This window comes from Falco naumanni, chromosome 1 (assembly GCF_017639655.2).
Source record: "Falco naumanni isolate bFalNau1 chromosome 1, bFalNau1.pat, whole genome shotgun sequence".
NCBI classification, from domain to species: Eukaryota; Metazoa; Chordata; class Aves; order Falconiformes; family Falconidae; genus Falco; species Falco naumanni.
In genome coordinates, this window is record NC_054054.1 from 100552440 (window position 1) to 100572660 (window position 20221).

At 45.2% G+C, this 20221-nt stretch overlaps 1 protein-coding gene and 1 long non-coding RNA gene across 4 annotated transcripts in view; one reads left to right on the plus strand and one right to left on the minus strand.

Moving 5' to 3' along the window:
• Positions 1–167: 167 nt before the first annotated feature.
• On the minus strand, positions 168–3933 carry LOC121096551. Its single transcript, XR_005830571.1, has 2 exons — positions 3317–3933; positions 168–1698 (listed from the first exon to the last, which is right to left on the minus strand). It is a non-coding gene; the product is annotated as an uncharacterized LOC121096551 (long non-coding RNA).
• Positions 3934–4045: 112 nt separating this feature from the next.
• Positions 4046–20221, plus strand: part of RNF43 (ring finger protein 43) — a 63115-nt gene continuing 46939 nt past the window's right edge. For 2 of the 3 annotated variants that reach the window (XR_005830589.1, XM_040612587.1), the window contains exon 1: positions 4373–6127. Coding sequence is in view for 2 of the 3 variants with exons in the window: in XM_040612587.1 (XP_040468521.1) it covers positions 5891–6127 (237 nt within the window). In the remaining variant the exon portion in view is untranslated. Of the gene's footprint in view, positions 4090–4372; positions 6128–20221 lie in introns of those variants that run through there. The other variant, XM_040612596.1, reaches the window with a different exon arrangement.

Consider the following 20221-nt stretch of genomic DNA (forward strand, 5'->3'; position numbering starts at 1 on the left):
GGTACACTCAGCTAGTGAACACAGCTGTACTGGACCTAATACCTGTGGCTTGTGCTTCCCCTTCTAAAAGAGCACGAGAAGAGGACCAGATTCTGATGGGAGGAATTTTTGTTTGCAGCCCATCTTTCTGGAAATAGGCATCTCAGAATGGAGCAAGGTGAATTTGCTACTTCTGGATTGAAGCATTTAAGCTGATGCTGAGACATTAAGGAAAAAAACTTTCTTTCTCGATGGCTGACTGTATATTTTCTGTGAGTCGTCTAGTCCTTCAAATAATCTGATGACTTCCTCTGACTTTTTTCTTTTTTTTCTTTCTTTTTTTTCCTGCAAGAAGGCAGGCATAATACTGAGATGCTACTGGCTCAGGTGAATCCATCACTATCATGCTGCAAGGTGCCCTAGACATTTACCACCCACTCCCATGCCACTACAGTTGTGTCACTATGCGTTCTCTCTCATTCCCTCCAAGGTAAATAGATTTCTAGGTGCAATTGCTAAGGGCAAATCTTCATTCAGGTAAGGTCTCCATTGCTATCATCTGTTCACTTGAATTGTTTCCTCTGCACCTTCCAGCCAAAAATATTGTTACTGTTCATTTAGTTTTCCTAGCAGTTTACAGTGAGATCTCTTCCTACAAAGGTGTTAAGAGTTAATGTGGGGACAGGCCTGTCCCTGAACTCTTGAACATCTGTGTGAATCCCAAAGCGAAGTAGCTCTCGGGAGTCCAAACTGCAGCTTCTTGCTCCAGCTAGTTGCCATTACCTTTACATCATTATATATTCATTGAAGGAATTTCAAATTGCCTGTCCTGGCAGTCTGCTATTTTGGATGAGTGGATGTTATACCCTGTGTCTTAACTTGACATAGTTTAGAAGTGCATTATTACAAGCCCCCCTCATTTCTCCATCCCTATGCATTTTCAAGATGTGTTCCCAACAGAGTCTGCTTTGGCAGGAGGGAGATGTCAGAAGGTGCAAAAGTGGTGCCTATTGGGCAGGAACTTTGTAGTACAGAGAAAGAACAGAGGCTGGAAGATGTGAATGTGTCTGTTTAGAAGTTAAATTTCTTGTGGGTGATGTTTGCAGTGGTAGTGCTGTTGTGACTTTATCAGGGTACTTGTTTGCTTTCTTGACCTGCAAGATCTGGCCATACATTGGAAGTATCTCTGTTTTGCTGTGGATCGAGGTAATTGTCAAAAAAGGAGCCTCTGGTTTGTCCTCTCTGTGATGCCACGAGTTTTCTCTAGGAACCTGGCGCTGGCTGTGGTGTGCTTTGAGGCAATTGTGCCTTTTCTGGGCAAACAAAGGGATATGGCACAAGCAGGTCAGGCCTTTCTGTAGATACTGCCAGGGGTTTATAGTAATTAATGTTTGGCTTTTGGTATCCATGGTAGCGAAGGCACGTCTAAATAATACATACTGAAGAATGGGAGCACTTTTCTTATAATCTGCTTTGTTAGTTTTTTATATTTAAGTTTTTTGAAAAATTGGAAGAATTCCTATTTCTTTAAACAGCAGGCCTCAGATGATCAGGTTATAGTCTGCTGTTGAAAGTGTATTTTATAGTACCTGATAGAAATGCGGTTGCTCTGTATGCTGCCAAGGGAAACATACCCGAGCACTGCTGTGTACTCAGTATTCCCTTTTCTTCCTAGATCTCCGTCTGCTGGTGGATGTACCTTGGAAGTGGGGGTGCTTTCTGGAGGATGAAACAAGAGAGTGAGAAGTGGGTGACAAATGTAGAGCAGCTGCCAGCTGGATTCCCCTGTCAGACTCCAGCAGCAGTGGAGCTTTGCACACAACAGCCACTTTGGATCATTTCAGCTGTGTTTAAAAAAAAACACCACCACCAAAAAACCCCCAACAAAACACCAAAAACCACACACACAAAAAACCAACAAATAAGACCAACAAAAAAAATCCACCTCCCACACCACTCTTTTTTGCTTTCTTTTTAACTTGGTAGGGTATTGTTTAGTGGGCCTCTTTCATTACATTTTCTACCTGTTGAGTTATAAAGCACCTAGTGGTCAGAGTAATTAATGTGAAGTAATTACTTAGCTGTTTGTATTCTTTAGATATGGAAAGTCTGAACTTTTTGTAAACAGGAAACTTTAAAAACATCCTTACTGGGAAGCAAATTGTTTTTAGTGCTCTATTAGGAATCTATTTAACTATTTATTTATTTACTTAACATTGTTGGGAGCTACAGTGTGCTCGGCATAGAAGGTGTTTGGTGCTCTCGCTGTCTTTGCTTGAAGTCATACTGTGGCCCTTTACTGGGGATTGTGTATGAAACAAAAGCATTGGAAAGTCACAAGATTCTGGGTCTGAATGGGTCAGAGATTTCAGAAGAGCAGCTAAAGGAAAGATGAGCTAATTTTCTAAGTGATTAACCAGGAAATGTTCTTCCTTCCTAAACCAGCTCTCTGTTTCACCAGCAAGTGTATGTATGTCACAGCTGCTGATCTTTCACATTCATGGGGAATTCTTCTGGTTTAATAATTTTCTTTTGATTGTAATGGTATCTGTAAAGATAAGTTATTATTATTGTTATTTATTGTTCTAGTACTCTGTTTTAATTATGTCTTGAAAACAATTGTTAAACTTTTAGAGGAAGATTGTACTTATGTTGATAGCGGATCTTAAGTTTTTAATAGCTATAAGTTCGTGTTTATGTTAAAATACTGTTTAAAGAATAAAGGGGGCACATCCTCTGTTTGTGGTGTTAAGGAGATCCATGTGGAAGAGCACCTAAACCATCAATGTAATGGCTTCATACATGTTCATACGAGCCAGCCCCGAGCAAAACGCGCGAGAAGGGAGCAGAGAAGTTGTCAGGACCACCTCGGCTTGTGTAGCTCCCAGCTGTGGCCAGGATGTGCTAAGGGAGCACCGGGCAGTAAGATGAACTGAGGCGAAACCTTTAATTACAGCTTCAGTAATAAGATATTTTTTAATAAGTAGTAACTTCTGTAATAAGATGTTTTGTAGTAAGATATTTTTAAATAAAGTAGTAACTTTTAAAATAAGATGTTTTGTACTAAGTAGCAACTTCTGTAATAGGATGTTTTTACCGATAGTCTTGTTACCGGGAGCAGGGTGGGATGTGGTTTCCCATGTGTGTCCTGTTGTACCCCTGCCCAGGCAGGGTGGGCCTCAGGTGAGCAGGTTCTAGTCTGCTGTTGGAAGCGTATTTTATAGTGCCCGATAGAAATGCGGTTGCTCTGTATGCTGCCAAGGGAAACATACCCGAGCACTGCTGTGTACTCAGTATTCCCTTTTTCTCCTAGATCTCCGTCTGCTGGTGGACGTACCTTGAAAGCGGGGGTGCTTTCTGGAGGTGACAGATGTGCAGCAGCTGCCAGCTGGATTCCCTTGTCAGACTTGTAGCAGTGTTGCAATAAATTAAGCTTTGACACGGAAATGGGTGTCGCATTGGTGTTCTCTCCGTGTTCTCGATGACCAAGGGTGAGCGTGTCACAGCTGGAAAAAAAAGCTTTATGTTCCAGCGGTTCTTGCTGACACGTAAATCACCCAGTGGCCGCTGCCCGGCGGAGCAGTTTCCAAGCCGGCGGCCCGCTCTTCCTTTGCGCCATGTCCCAGTTCCTGCGGGGCGGCTGCAGGGGCGAGCCTGGCTGCGCGGCAACGAGCCGCCCCCGGCCCCTGGCCCTTCTCCGGGACCCGCGGCAGCGGCGCCGGCCCGTGCGCGCTTTCTGCGCGGCTGCGGAGGCTTTGCGGGGTTTCCGCGCACGCCGCTTCCCGGCTGCGGCCCCACGCCGCGGTTCAGGTCTGACCTGCAGCGTTACGCGCCGGGCAGCGCTGCCAGCGCGGAGCAGCCGCCGAATTCCGGGCCCCCGGCACCAGCCTGAGCCCGAAGCTCCCGGCGGCAGCGCCTCGGGCGCGGTAGCGGCGGCACCGGCGACCCAGCGGGCCGGGCCGGGCCCCCGGCCCCGACGCTGCCCCCCCGCACCCCGGTGCCGTCCCGCCCAGCTGCAGGCGGGCGGCGGGGCGGGAGGGGGAGCCCGCGGTCCCGGCCCGGCGGGGGGGCGGTGGCTCCGGCTGCTCCACCCTCCCGTTGTGTCCGCAGGTAGGAGCGCGCTGGCCGGCCCGGGGGAGGAGCGGCCGCAGCTGCCCGCGCCGGGGGTCGGGGGTCGGGCCGGGGGGCTTCGCCGCGCTTGTGCCGGGGCGGAGCGGCGGGGGCTGCCCGCCCGCGGGGGGGCCGGCGGCGCCGGGCTCCGCTGCCGCGCTGCCCATGTGCCCGGCGCCGCTGCCCGCCCGCTCCCGGCGCCTGGCGCCCGCGGCCGCGGCAGCGAGGGGGGGGGGCGCCCCGCGGGGGGGGGCGGTGCGCGGGGCTCGCGCTGCTGCGGACACTCCGCTCCGCTCCGCTCCGCTCCGCCGCGCCGGCCCCGCAGCGCTGCCTGCGGCGGTGCTGCCCTTGATCCTGCTGGGTGCTTTCGGCTCCGCTCGCACCTGCCTGCCTGCTGCCTGCGCGCCGCGGGGACTGCCTGCTGGCTTTTAACCTTTTGTTATTATAAATACCGACTTTGGGGGGTTGGTGGGTTTTTTTAAAGACCGAGACCAGACATCACCAGACCCACGCAGTTTTCTTAAGCTGCTGGAAATAACTTTGGCCCAGGATTTACAGCCCGGTTTCCACCCACCCCGGCCCCTGCGGACTCCAGCAGGCACGCACTGCCTAACAGGTTTGCAGATTATTTTATTTTTTTTAAATCATTTTTTCTCCTCATGGCTGTGCGATCACCGTAACTTTAGGTTTAGTTGAAAACAGCCTCTGCCTGAGTTCTCCCCGTTATGAAGGCTTCTCGACACATTTCATGGGACCTTCGGGCAGACCACAGAACTTTATATTTTATTTTGTGGGGCCTTCAGCCGAGATCTTCTTAATGTGCGCGTGGAAGCGGTCATACCAGAACTCGGGCACGCGCAGAAAAAGTGCGAGAGAAACCAGAGATGCTGTAACTTTTTGCTTGCTACCTGTTTGGTGTGGTAGCTAAACTTCCAAAGTCTTTTGGAGCCTTTTCGTTTCCTGGGAACTTGAAACTCTGAAGAGAAGCTCCATGCTTTATTAGTTGTTCTTGAGAACTGCACCCGGGTCAGACACGGAACGTGGATTGCCCGGAGAAGAGTAAAGTTGATCTCAGACTTGAATGAAGCACTTCTGGCACGAGCAGGATGGAAGGGATCGACTTGATTTGGAGGAGAACAGTACCGAAGCAAACTTCCCTTTCACCATAAATTCAAGCAACAGCTCCAGCATAATTTCTGAGAAAGCCACCGGTAACTGCAGGTAACATTCAGGGGGAAGAGCTTGAGCTGACGTGGTGGGAAGTGCTGTCGAGAAGGTGAGGTGTCTCTCGAGGGTATTTGAGATGGATGTTTTGAACCTGTGGATCTCCCTAACCCTTGGGCAGGAGACACGAGGACACCACGTCTGTGGGGAGATCTCCCCGGGCCTCATCTCTGTGGCACCGACGCGTTCCAAACGTGCCCCAGTGTTCCTGTAGAGCCGAACTGATTTCTTGCTTACAACCTGTTCCGCTGACCTTTTGGGATTTATCTGCTGGAGGAGGGACTCATACTTCAGGATTTTTGTTTTTTGTTTGTTTGTTTGTTTAAAATATGCCTTTGAGCTCCCAGCGGCCTTTGAGCACGTGGCACCAAGGAAGAGAAATGGTGATGGCAAGGACTGGAGAAGTTGTGCGGTAAGCAGTGCTGGCGGTGACCGAGGCGCTCTGTCCCCGCTCTCCCGCCTCCCCGCCACTGGGACCGCACGCTGGGCAAGCGGCCGACGGCCGGAGCCCACCGCAGGGTGAGGACGCATTCCTGAGCGGTATGTGTGGCCGGAGCCCGCTGCTGCAGCTGGTAGCATGAGTGCTGGCCCCCAGCTGCAGCTGGCTGTCCTCTGGCCCTGGCTGCTCATGGCGACGCTGCAGGCAGCACTGGACCATACAGGGCTGGCGCTGGCGGCGGCGGTCGAGTCGGAGAGGTCGGCGACGCAGAAAGCCATCATCAGGGTGATCCCTCTCAAAGTGGAGCCGATCGTCCTGGAAGGGGAGTTTGCAAACGTTGCGGAGGTGACTCCAGCCGAAGGAAAGCTGCTCCAGGTAAGAGCAGCTGCGTGTTACCCAGCTCCACCTGCCTTGCCTTCCCGCTCCTCCCCCCCCCTTTGCCCTCCTTGCTGCTTCAGCTCCCAGCGCAATGTGTTTGGTTTTATTTCCTGGCTGCGGATTTATAGCCGAAGCGACGAGACGTTTTGCGTGTGAGCTGTCCACCTGTGTGTTTTGTTGCTTCGTGTTCCTGCCCCCCAGCCCTGCAGGCTGCGGTGGGGGAGAGGGGATGGTGCACATGGTTGGCTCTTCGTTCGGTCGCGATCTGTAGCTGTGTTGTGTTAATGTTAAATATCGGATGTGGTCGGTCGATTCCATGAAGATTATTGCATATCTTAATTGATGTTAGAAAGCTGAATGTGTAGAGTCACATGTTGAGATGTTAAACATCTGACAGAAAGCATGATTTTTTTTTTTTTTTAATGAAATCTGGAAGGTTTTACACACGCTGCTGTGGGTTACTTGGCTTCTGTTACAGCTAAAATACACATCCAGGCTTTGCCCACCAGAATGACTGACCCTGCTAGTTCTCACCTTGTGTGTTGCCTGTACCTGAAAATTGTGTTTTACCTATACAGTGGTGCCTGTGGTGTCACCACCATGTATTTTTGTAAGTGAAATTAATGCTGGTTTCTGACCTTTACTAAGGAGAGAGCATCTGAACATCTCGCCGTGAGGTGCAGATGCTGCTGAGAGACAGAGCTGAGCTATTCAGTGAACAGACCGATCTCCTGCACAAGCTAAGTTTAGAACCCAGTTTCTTGAGACCTGGTGTGTACTCTCCCATTTCTGTTGGTAATTTGCTTGGCAGTCATGTGCTTTTGTTCTTGAAAACAAAAAAATTACAAACTAGCCTGCATTAATATTAAATCTTAGTTTTTGCGTGGCTTTTTCTAGTCTTCACTTTCCAAATGTGGTATGTTGTAATTTTAATTACATTTGTAGCTTGGAAATCTAAATTAAAGTAATAATTTTTGTATGGTCATGTAAGACAAGAAATACAGTTGAGCCAGCTTTAGAACACGGTCAATTGTCTGAAAATGAAAATGGGCAATCTGTGACATTTGTAAAGCCCGTTTTTCCACCCTGCTTTTGAACTACTCAGAATGAAAGCTATGCTATAAAATTATATTACCAGGCTAAAAAAATATCTTAGGCAAATGTACTCAAGGTCCTGTTCTGTCGTGAGGCAATGTCCAGGAAAGTCAATATTTATTCCTTACAAAAACTACAGTGGTGTCGCAACTGAGCACAAAGTATCGAGTGTGGACCTTTTCGAAATGAGAAGATGATAACCCCTATTGTGTGATGTGTGGACGTCTTTAGCCAGATGAAGTGATACAAAGTGGGATTTTTGTGTCGCCTGCTGTCACAGCAGCACAAACAAGATGTTTTGAATACTAAGCGCAGAATAGGGTCAGATTAACAAATGGACTTCATCCTTTAGAAACCATCCTTGAAATGGAGAGGGTCGGGGAAATGCTAATCTAATCTGTTGGGTCTGTGTACACAGATACTGACCTGCAGTGTATATGTTTTCAGGCCTTGATTCCGCCACTGTGTGCGCGCAGGTGATTGTTCCTATGCCATATCCCACTGAATCCAGTGCGGAAAACCATCTGGGTCTGGTTTCAGAGGGCAGTGTTGGGATCGGGGGTCGGAGGGTCAGGCTGTGCCTCTTGCAGCAGGATATTTGTCTGGTGCCCTGTACCGTGCTCTGGGAAAGCGTAGTGGAGTGTACCTGTGACTGCTCTCATGTGTTTCTTAACGGTGTGGTTTCTAATGCTGCCGCTGCATATTGAAACTCGGAATATAGAATGCCACTTGAAATTGTTTGGGTCCTGATCCTGCAGTGGCTTCCTGCCTCTGGAAAGACACAATGGAAAATGGCGTTGTAACTGTTAAGGTACAACATAAGTAAGAAATTAGTGGGAGGAACTACATTTAGTTCTCATTTAGTTAGTTGGATACTACATACACCTGAATTGGGCTTTATTGGGAGATTTCATTTTACATATGGTTGTCAGCATCCCAGTCTTGCAGAAACGTTAGATCATGTGCTTAACTGTGATGTCACTGGAACTTATTTAAACAAACTTAAGCCTGTTCACACATACCCACACAATTGGTTCTTTATATGTAATTTAGGTACATAACATTATGATCTTTACAGTTAAGGAGTTTAGAAGTATAGCTTTTACACCATTTTTATGTCAGACCCAGTAAGATGCCATCAGCTTTCGTGCCCATCGCAGGAGAATACAAACTGCAGAGCTTAGCTTGGAAGAGTGGATGGCCCAGTCCTATTTTCAGAGCAATGCTCTCTTAGTTCAGTGGAATAATAAGATTGCTTAAGGATAAGTGGTGCAGAGTTACCCTATGTTCAAGCAAACTTCTCTTCAACTTATAATTAACTTCACACTGTTCTGGACAATGTATTTTTAGAAATACATTCTTAATTTAATATAGGAAATCCTGCACGTAAGTGATGGAGCCTCACCAAATATACTTCTACCAGAACATTTTCTTGGTTTCATTGCTCCCTGCCATATTCTCTGGGATTGTCTACAGAAACAGACTTTGATCACCGTGTGTTGCATTCTTAGAAGCTAACTTTAAAAATATCTTCTTTACCTATAATAAAATAACCCCAGTGTCGAATTTCTCCTCACACCCCGTGCCCCTGTGACTGGTTCTTCTGGGAAATGCCTGGATTTTCAGTTTTGCAGGTCAGTGATCCGTGGAGGGTGAGCAGGGAGACACCAGGCAGCTGCTGGGGACGCGCCTGCCATCCACCCTGTTCAGCAGAACGCAGACAGTGTTACCTCTGGCACCCCGCACGGTGCAGTATGATGCAAAGGGAGAGGAATTTCTCAAGTAGGCAGAGCCACTTAAGACTTTATAGGTCAAAAACCCAACACCTTAGACTTCTTACAGAAGTCGTCTTCGAGCTTGTTCAGAGCTCAAGCTTGTTCAGGTAGCACATACTCTAAGCATTAACTATTGCTTAACACAGGACAAGTCGTTTGCAGTTTCCAGATGCCTGGAGGTTTAGATCTCTCCTGAGCTTACTGCAGTAGCCTGGGCTACTTCTGAAAAAGAGTTCCAGGGAAGCCAGCAAATGGCCTCGTGTTAAAGATGGAAGAACCAAACCTTTTAGACGGGTAGGATGGAAAGCCCAGAGTTGGATCTGACCGGTACCAGGTGATCCATGAGCAGCTGGGGATTCAACATGCCCTCCAAATGGCAATTCCCATAGCTGGCTGCAGACCAGTTCCCCTGAACATGATTGATAATGCAGTTTTCATTTTTGGCTGTTGTCTTGGCTGATTTTTGAGGAATAAATCCCGGCTTCTTGCCTGTGCCTCAGTCTCCACTTGATACTGGAGAGAACTGAAGATGTTGGGTTGACGATAGATAGGAAAATAAGGAACATCTTGGAGAGAAAAAGAGAGAGCCATTGTGGAGACCTGAGAGGAGGAGATTTAAGTTTTCTTCCATATAGAATTACAACAGAATTCACATGCAAATCTAATTGTGGAAGAGAAAGCCCTTTTTATTTGGGAAATAGTTCAGTACTTGAAGGGTTTTTTAAGTAAGGTGTATATACAAGCATGTATAATTAAAACTGAGCATTCATATTTATTTGAGATAGGGAAAAGGGTGACACCGTTGGGGTGTGCAGTGTGGCTGGGATCATTACAGTCTCTAGTTCTGGGGCTAGTATTTTGGAAATAATGTTGAAAGTTTGGGAAAAGTCCCAAACGATAATATTTAAAAAGAGATGAATACACTCCAACTAGCGTGTTTACTATAGAGAAGGCAAAGAAATCATCGATCACCAATCACCTTACATGCCCACATGTAGAAAATACACAATAGATACGCAGAACAGTGGAACGGTTGTCTTATATAGCAGGCAAAAGTATATAATCAGTTTTCCCAACATGCATTATGTTATCACAAGTCTCACAATACTCTGTTTCATTTCTGTATAATCTTAGCAGTTATGGAGCTACGTGATTGCTGAAGAAAGTCAACTTTCAGTTACCCACTGAGCACATTGCTTTAAGTGAAGACTGCACAAAAAACCCTTGAGAACACCAAACAAGCTCCCTAAAGGCTCTGAACGCCAAAAGCAAGGGTTGGCCTCTTTTGTGTGTGTCCATCCATCCGTCCGTGTCCCATCCCCCCCCCCCAGTAATAAATTACTTAAACCCCATTATTTTTAAAGTCAGTCTTCTATTTAGGATGGAATGAGTGAGAATTAGAGGAGGTTTCTCAGTCATCACTTTTAAGGTGTTGTGTACGATGCAGACACTGAAAATCAGACAGATATATTCAGAAAAGAAGCCCAGTGTGCGTTTGTAACAGCAATGGTAATTAGCCGTTGAAGTTGCTACAAGGAACCCAACACGATCATCCTGGAAATGCAGAGTGTTTCCAGTGTTGCAATGCATAGTGCTACTGGAGAATTACAATCACCTACTCAACTGCTTATGGAGGGTTACACTCCCAACCCATAAGAAAGTAAATCTATTAGTAGTCTTCTATACTATTAGCTCCTGGATCAACAAAAGGATGTTGAGTGCATAATGTTGACAGAGATCAAAGAAGTGGGAAAGTCTAACCAAATGATAATGGGGACTTAAATTACCTGTGAATAAACTGGTCAGATAGCACAGTAAGAGTAGGTTCAAAGCAGCAATTTCTGCCTCTTGGAACAGCTAGTACTAGAGTACACAGAGAGATGTTCTTGACTTAGTGTTAAGTAATGTGCAAGAACTGACTCAAAAAACAGCAATAATTGAGCCATTTGGATCGACATAATAAAATTTGTTGCCTAAGTACCAAAAAGTGGAACTCTGATATGAACCTTTGGAATGGGAAATTGCACTAAATTGAAACAGTGGGACAAATGGCTCTTACAGCTTGAAAAAAATATCTTTAGGTGTGACAGGTACTGCTCAGGAAAGTAAAAGCAGCCTTGGGAAGCGTACGAAACGGTGAATCAAAAAGACAGTAGTAACCTAATGCAAATACACTGGTGTTCAGGAAACTATTTGGGCTAAAGAGATCTTTTAAAAATGTGTCATATAGTATTAGTGTAGGATTGATATAGTATATAGTATAACCTACAGTGTAGGTTAGTGTGATATTGGTGTTTGTATAGGATTTAAGTGTGTCTGAAAGGTGAGCCATTGAAATCCAGATGCAGAGTAGGGAGACTCAGCTAGAGTTAGCTGCTAGAAAAAGCTGAGCTTAGAGGGTGTATCTGAATTTCCACCCCCCTCCTGAGCAGGTGCAGAGGTGTTGGAGCTTTGTTTGGTGTGTCTTCTCCTTTCCTGATCCAGAAAACGTGGCGGTAAACTGCTCTCTGTTCAAGGAGTTCAAAGGACTTCCAGTGCACCATCTGGTGCTGGTCATTGTCCTGGCAGAATTACTTATGGCACGCGTAGGCGTAGATCCATCCTGAATTGAGGCTTTTCAGTACTAAAAAGGTCACGGATTTGGAGGCCCAAGTAATTACCTGGGGCAGGCACGAACAAGAGAAACAAACCCAACAGCAGCAGAGCAAAGATACATGGTCAGAAGGTGAAATCAACAGGGCTGGAGCAAGTGACAGTCAGCAGGGGACTTCTGGCCATGCACAGCGGTCCTGGAATATATCCAAGGAGCAAGTGGACATTTCCCAAAGATAAGCTGGCAAAGGGGTGAGATTACAGAAGGGAAACGGGCCTCAGTCATTCCTGTTGGTGGTAGCCAGGCTGGATTTGTGGTTGAAATGGATCTGGACCATTAGAGAAATCACTTTTTGCTAAAGGCGATGAAAGGAATAATATTTAATACTATTTATTTATATAAATAAAAGAAAAAATAATAAAAGGAAAGGTTTGGTAGGCATTTCGTACAAATTATGGAAAGCTGGTCTGAATGGCACGTGAATTCATTCTCTTTAGATGAAAACTTACAGAATAGTCAGTGATACGAACACCACAAACTTTGTGTGATCAAAGAGAACTATTGTATTAGACTTCATTTTGGACAAAACCTGTCGTGCAGTTTTATGTATTCTATCTCTGTGTTTTTCCATGCATAGAGCTCTCAAATATGCCTAAAAGCTTTCTGTGGGCTTTCCCCAAAAGTCTTACTTAGTCTGAAAACAAGCAAGTTTTAACCTAAAAGGAAGCAACGTAACATATCAGTGCAGTGGAGAATGGGCAGTGTGGTTTGATCTTCAGGTCTGTGTGTTCAGTATCATAAAAATCTGTGTTGCAAGGGTTACCAGGAGTCAAATATATGAAATTTTGGTTTGTAAACAAAGCGGAGTTGTAAGCTAAAGCTCAGTATAGGGGTATATACCACACTCAAGCAATTCACATTCGTATTTTATCAGCCTTATGGGCTTCCTTCCATTCTAGCACTTAGATTAGATGTATACAGGAGGACAGGGTATGAAGTAGGCATAAGTTCCATGGATGATTGTGGTGGTCTCTTCTGGCTTCGAGTTCTGTGAGTGTATTTATTTATTTATTTTTAATATCTCTTTATTTTCCCCTTATTTCACCGCCTGTAAAGAACAGGAAGCGTTGTACTGCCTTTCATTTGCCCATAACACTTTCAGTCTGCATTAAGGAATCGTAATCACATCTCATGCTTCGGAGCTTCGGGATTGCTGCCAGCACGGGTCAGGTGGGAGGTGGCCAAGAGCTGTCTCTGGACCTTTTCACCATTTTTCTAGGAGCATCAGGGACTGGCCTTCCCTCAGAACAAGGCACTGGAACATATAGGTCAGTGCTCAGAGGTAGCAGGGAGAGTATTGTTTTGAATATGCCTGTGTTGTACAGGTTACTCTTGTGCAGATCGCCAGCTCAGTGGAAGGTTCTCTTCCCCCCTGCAGCCACCCCATCCAAATTATCTGAAATTTTGGGTGTGTAGCCTCTTCCTCTGCAGCTTGAGACATGAATCATCTGCCTAGATCAACGGATGTGTTCTCACCTCGTCACTTCCCTAACCCTAAAGGGGGTAGTTAAGGGCATTAGTGGCCTTTGATCTCTCCTTTGTTCTCCATCTCAGTAATGTGGTCTCCAGTGATCGAGTAGGTTAATCTAATGTGTATCACTGTGCTCCGTATCAGGATAGTGGCAGGAATGGATTGCCATTTACAGAAATTGTGACTAGGTAGCTGAATTAATTCCTTTGGCCATAAACTCTGTGAAACAAATTACAAGCTTTTTACCAAGTTCAGTTATGATGTGTTAATTTCAAACATAAGTGAAGCAGTTTGGGGATTAAATTTGCTATTGTTTTGACAAAAGGTATGTGAATTCTAGTTCAAAATCACATGAAAGAAAAGAATTTAGACTTCCTACATCTAAAGCACTTCAGCAGCTGTTGTTCCAAGGGGTCTTTGTTCAGCTAGGTGGATTTGCTCAAGACTGCCGGTGCATCGCCACAGAAAGGACACACGCTGCAGAAACTTGGGAGAGAGAGACATTGGGATTGAATTGGATCCAGGTATAAAAAATGGATAGCATTCCATGTCCTGTTACATCTGTCCTGTTACAGATGTGTGGCGGTTTTCTTTACAAAGGCCCAAAAGCCCAATAATGGAACAGAGCAGGTGCAGTGAAGACACTGTCTGAAAAAGGATTTAGGGCAATTGCCTCGTGGTAGAGCAGAAGCGGCGACTTGAGGAGGTCTAGGTAGTGAATGGAGAACACTGGTTCTTTCCTTAGTTGAATTTTATGCAGAGTCCTGCACAAAAATGTTGCTTTCAGATTGTTTAAATACAGGCAACATCTCTGAGGATGTGAAAGTCAAATAAGAAAGAGTGCATCGTGGCAACTCCTGTCACCTCCTGGGTGTCAGTTTGAATCACAGGTTAATGCTTACCAAGTTAGTCTCGTTAGACGACCACCCAGTGTAGAAATACAACTTCATAAACCCTACGTTGACTCTGTTTTATACTAAGAGAGCTGGCATGTATATCTGTTATTGCTTCAGTCTTGGACCATGTTACTTCCAAAATTATCTTAACAACTTTTATTTACTAAGACGGTTGTATTCCAAAGTAAGTGGAACCTCACTAAGGTCCTGAAGAGATAAGCAGGAGTTCTCCCCCTTCCACTTGTCAGCTGGACCTCAGTTATTCATTCATTCTGTAAATGTCCTGAATGGCAGTCCTCATTCCCAGCCGTGCTGTGGGTGCAGGTATGTCCCTGAGTGTCACTGCCAGAGACTTCTGTCCAGACATTTCCCTAGGGCCACAAAAATGTCTCTGTCCTCCCTGTTACCCTCTATTTCATCTGGTCTCATTCATACAAGTGTAAGATGCCCCAGGTTATATAGTTCCACTCAACTGTTGTTTTTTTTTTTTTCTACTCATCTACTCTCTGATGTTTCTTTCTTTTATCATTTACATCTTCCTTTTTGTTCAGAACAATGTTTATTCTTGTTATTTTTCTGTACATGTTCTTCTTGATCACTGCCAGTGCACAAAATGGTTTAGGCTGTGGCCTGGCATCATTTGCCTCCAGCACTTTCCTCTCTTTCATGCTTCTCAATGGTCATCTGGTCTTTCCATTTGCTCCTCTGATCTCCGTTTCTCTCTCAAGTGGAAGGTGGCTGTACCAAAAGCTGTTATTTGTCAGCTTGTAAAAAATACATACCTCCATGAGAGATGCAGATGCCTGATTTGAGTGATGGACGAGCCCCGTGTACTTGTACAACGTGCAGCTCCTGCAAGCCGTGTGTTGAAAAAGACCATCAAAATGATTTGTGTAGGCTCTTGGTTGGGAAATCACAGTGTGCCATTTCTGACAGCTGCACCTAGTTGAGGCCTGAGTTGGTGCCGGCTGATGCCTTCATGCCCCGTCGCTGACTGCCTCCTTTATGGTTGCTTTCTCCATAAAACAAAGACTGGGGAATGCCTGTGAACAGGTCCCTGCTGAGCCCTCCCCAAGAAAACCAGCCATAGCTTTCTTTGCTGAAGACACCTGGGTGGAACATCTTGTGTTCACATGATGTCACAGAGCCTTCGACTGGCCAGGAACCTCTGATGGAGATCAAGGCGCGGGAAATGCAGCAGTTATGGGGCACTTCAACTACATCCACTGCACTTCAAGGAGCTGCTAGGCAGGGAGCCCAGAGGCTGAAAAGCAGTGCTGGCCTTGGGTTTTTCCAGAACCTCCTTCAAAATCCTGCTTCTGAAAGGATGCTCTGTGACAGTGACAACAATGCATGTTGTTCCTGCAAAGATGTTGAGAGAGAGACTGAAAAATCATCCGTAGTTCTGTTTTAATGCAGAAAGAGGAATTACCTGAAATTGCATAAGGTTGTCAAAAAGGAGCTGAGAGGGCAACTGAGAGTTATATCCTTGCAGGTGGCGTGAAGGTATTTAAGGACACTATGGTAGGAATTAAGATCAAATGTACCTCTCAAGAAATACTCAAAAAATGATAAAATCATATCAGCCTACCTAAACATAAGGGTAAGGCAGTATACGAAAGCATCCTGAAAAGGAAAAAAAAGTGGTTAAAGTGAGAAAAACAAGCCTAAAATATGTGAAAACATCATGAAAAGAGGAAAAAGAGAAATAACCTGAAAATGATAAAAACCTGAATAATAGATTCTCTTCAGTCACATCAGAAGCAGAAAACTTGCCTGACAACCTGTAAGACCTATACAAAATTGAATTCTAAAAGAGGCACTTGGGGCAGCTAAACTCATAGCAGAAAAATGAATGCAATTCTTTTTGTGTTTTCATCTGTCTCAGGCTGAAACGTCTGGAGATGAGATGGTGATGTAGATAGAAAAAATTAACATTATCAGTCACCAGGATCAGATGGTATTCACCCAGGAGTTACGGAGGATGGAATCGTTGAACTATTAACTATGTATATGAACTCTTCCTTAAAGTCACTGGAAGGTGTCTGATGTGATACCAGTTTTTCTCTGGGGTCCAAGGCATCCACAAAAGCCTAGACCAGATGCTATAAAATCTGTATGGAGTAAGTTGGTAGAAACTATAAGGCAGAGTATTAAGAAGTGGATGTGAAGGGGTCAGCAGGTGCATCAGTTGGGTAGGTCTGGCTGAATTTCCAAAATGCCCAAGTCCCTCAGCAAAGGCTTTTAGGGAAACTAAGATATAGCATAAGAAGGAGGCTCCTGGATAAATAATTATTGGAAGATAAGCAGCGGGTGGTAGGAATAGCTGGCAGATTGTCACAGTGGAAGAAGCTGATGACCATAGTTCTGCAGGCGTGCGTGCTGGCAGCAATGCTGCCCTGAATGTTTAGGCATTTGGAGACCGAGGGCTTGGTGATGTTTTAGTGCTTCCCAATACTAATTTGAAGTAATGAAGACAAGGATTAGCTCTGAAGCATTGCAGAGGAACCTTATGAGACTAAATGCTGTAAGGAGATGCTTGTGGAAAATCAGTCATTTCTTTATATTAAGGGGGTGGGCTCTGATTTGTCCATTACCACTTAGAAATTGTACCTTGTGGCTGTAATAGATCGTTCCATGCAAGTGTCAACTTAGTACCTGGTGGTTGTCACAGAGACAAAAAGAACATTAGGAATGAAAAAAGCAGAGAATAAACCAGAGAATATTTTTAAGCACCTGTAGAAATCCACGATACATTCACATGCTGAATGCTGTGTGGAAGTTCAGTTCCATTGCACACCTTTAAAAAAGATGTAGTAGTATTGGAAGAGTTTTGGAGAAGAACGTGAGGATAAGAAGAAGTATCAGATGTGTTTTATACAAGGAGCAACTAACTGGACCAATACACTTCTGGCTGGAAAAGAGGCAGCCAAAGGATAATATGGAAAAGATCTACAGAGTCATGAACAGGGGTTGGCTGTTAGTCTTTTTCAATATGAAAATACTGGGGCATCACATGAGGCTACTAGGAGCCAGGTTCAAAAAGAAGTGCTCTTCATACGCTGTGCAATTAACCTGTATGATTCCTTGCTGCAGGAACTGCTATGGATGTTAAAAGTTTACAAAGGTTCAAAAACCATAGGAACTAGAGAATGGGAGAAGATTCCATCAACAGCTGTTAAATAACTGGTCCCAGTTTTGCCTCAGGAAGTCTATAAAATGCAGCTTGTTGGAGGCCTGGAGTGTCCTGGGGAGAAGCCCTGCATGCTCATCCTGTTCATACTTCTTTAATAATCCATTGTTGGCAACTGTCAAAGCAAAGATCATGGGCTAGATGGACCTTTGGTCTGAAGCCATACTGCTGTTCTTGTAGTCTCATCTTCGACAGAACACCTATTCAGCCATTGGGCCCACCACCTTTAGCACCAGCCCTTTCCAGTCCACCTCTGGTCTGCTTGGGCAAGTCTGTGTGGAGGAGGTGTCATAAGTACATCCTTCGCCATCCAGTACCAGCTTTGAGCTTGGCTGTTCATTCACTTAGAAGGCACTGTACAGTTCCCTGGGGTCTGTTATCACAGATCTGAACCCATAGCTCTCACCTGGTGCTGCTAGCCAGTGCGGGATGCCTTTGACACTTTGGCCTTCATATCTTCCTGGAGGTACTGTTTTTATTCCTCATCACCCTCAATCTGCACAATCCCATCAGCTGCTCTGTTGGTGGGATAATAACCATTATGATTTAGGCAGGTATGCTCCCTGCCTTGGTGTGTTCTGTAGTGCAATAATACCTAGTGGAATATCAACCCAAATGTTGCTATAGGTTCTTATTTTTCAGAGCAACATCTGCTTCTCAGAATGGCTTAAATGAGTGTGCATTTGGACTCTTACTTGTCCATCTTTGTATCCAGCCATGCCCTGCACATTTACAGCTTGACGTGTAAGCGACGGAGGAGGAAACCTGGTACCCCTTGAGAAACAGCACAGTCACTTCAGCCCCGGTGGCAAGAGGCAGAGTTCCGTATGTGATAGGGCCAGGTGGGCTGTGTCTTATGAACATAGGGTAAGATGTGGAAGTTCTTGGTCATAAACCTTCACTACTAATTCTCATCTTTAACAGCTTCAGACTACCTTTGGCCTCTTCTTGTTGGTCATCCCACATAAGTTTGTTGTGCCCCTTTGCAATAAAACCTCTCTTCCTCTTGCAAATGTACCAAGATGACTTCAAAATTTCTCAGGATCTTGTTTAAGAAAACACGAACACCCTCTTAATTTTTTTTGAGTATTCTGCACTTTTCAGTGCAGAACGTACAACCATTGTCCTTCTGAATGATGCTACCCCAGCTTGGATATTGCAGTTATGGCAAAGTCAGAGTTTGTGCAATCAGTTTCTAGCAGGGTGGCTAAGTAATATTTATTTAATTATTTTATTGAGTTTTATTACTTGCTGCATGTTCTCCATCTGTGATTAGATTAAGTGCTCAGTTGAGTACATTTCTCCTAATATTGAGATTCCATTGTCCCAACTCCAGACAGTCTTCAGGAATAGCAAGAGTTTTCCTGCAGGCAACAGTGAATGTATCTCCTGTGACTCCTGACCTGGTACATACAGTTTGCCTTTACAGGTCTGGTCTTCCTAAAGAGGTAACTGTCTTGATGGAAGACTTTCTTCAAGGGTGTATAGACTTCAAGGGTGCAGAATAGTAGGATGCATGTGTCTAACTCAACGAAGAACTTGCATGCTGCTTATGTTCTTTAGGAATCCTGTCTTTGGTGCTGCCAGGAAGACCCTAGCATTGGGTGCATCCATCAGGAATATCATTCCTCTCCAACAACATCAACCAATGTTGAATTCTGGAACCTGTGACAAAACTGTTACCAGTTCTGTATATCTAAACCTTCAAGCGCACCTTGCAAACATCCTGCTCCTGTGCACCAGATCTTGGGATGTAACAAGGTATCTTACTCCTTCCACCTGTTTCTGCCATTTCTGTCCTCCCTCTTTTCCCTTTTTTTGGGTAGAGACTAGGAGCCCAGCTGGGCCCAACACCACAGCACCCAGTCAGTGCTAGGGAGCAAGAGCTGAGATGTGTACTGTTCAATTTTGCAGCTTCCTGACCTTTTCAAGGACCTCTGTCACAAGATACCATTGTGTCAGGAGGCTGCTTACTAGCACTGGATGTGTTCTTTCCTCCTCATGTTCCCGATGTGTTGTGTATATTGTAGCCAACCCCCAGAGTGTTTGGGTAGAGTACATGCTGTTAGAAGTTAGCTTCTCTGTATCTCGGTGTCAGGTATTCGTGTGGTTGAAATAAGAACCTCTCTACATATTAGAGAATATATATATTTTTACAGGTCTGTTGGCATATATCCCTTGCCTAGGGAGGGAATCATGGTAACCTGTGCACAGCAGCTGCTTGGCCACCCAGAAGACCGGTTGATGTAGAATCACTTAAGTTGTAAAAGACCTTTAAGATCAAGTCCAACTGTAAACCAACATTTGTCTTGAAACAAAAAAGGACTGTGCCAGACATCTTCCTACTGGGGGGAAAAATGTAGAAACAAAACCAGAAAAGGGACACACCCCACCCCCCGCCCCCGTAATCCTATGGCCATCAGCTGAATTACTCTACATTAGTCATTTAATGAAGACCCTAAATGTGCAGTAAATGTCCATAAGTACTCTGTGCTTTTTAGGAAGGTCTGGTTTACTTAGAGATACCAGATAAATAAATCAGTTCACTTGTTCTGGGACATAGAATTCTTCCCCCGACCTGGGAGGTGTTAAGTAAGTCAAAAATAGTTTCAGGTCCTTGCCAACTGTATCATTTGCATTTTAAGGTCTTCATGCTCAAGTAATTTTAAACCAGATATTCTGAAATCCCATCCTTGCTGTTGAAAGCTGTGGAGCCAGGGAATCCAGTGTGCCTGGCAGGAACCCAGCATCAGGAATGCTGAATATATCAGTGGTGGAAAGCTGTTTTAGCCGACAGGCTACAAATGAGAAATGTGGGATAACGTCTGAAGGGACAGTTTGCAGAAGCAGCGGGTTTTGCAAAATTTACTTCCACAGGTGCCAACAAGTGCTGGCTCCGTTGCCTACAGGCCAGCCTGTTTCTTGGATTCCTGGTAAGCGCCTTCTTGGTTCTGTAGTCTGACAGATTAATTGATACCTGTCTAATCTGTCTTCCCCCGAAACCCTGC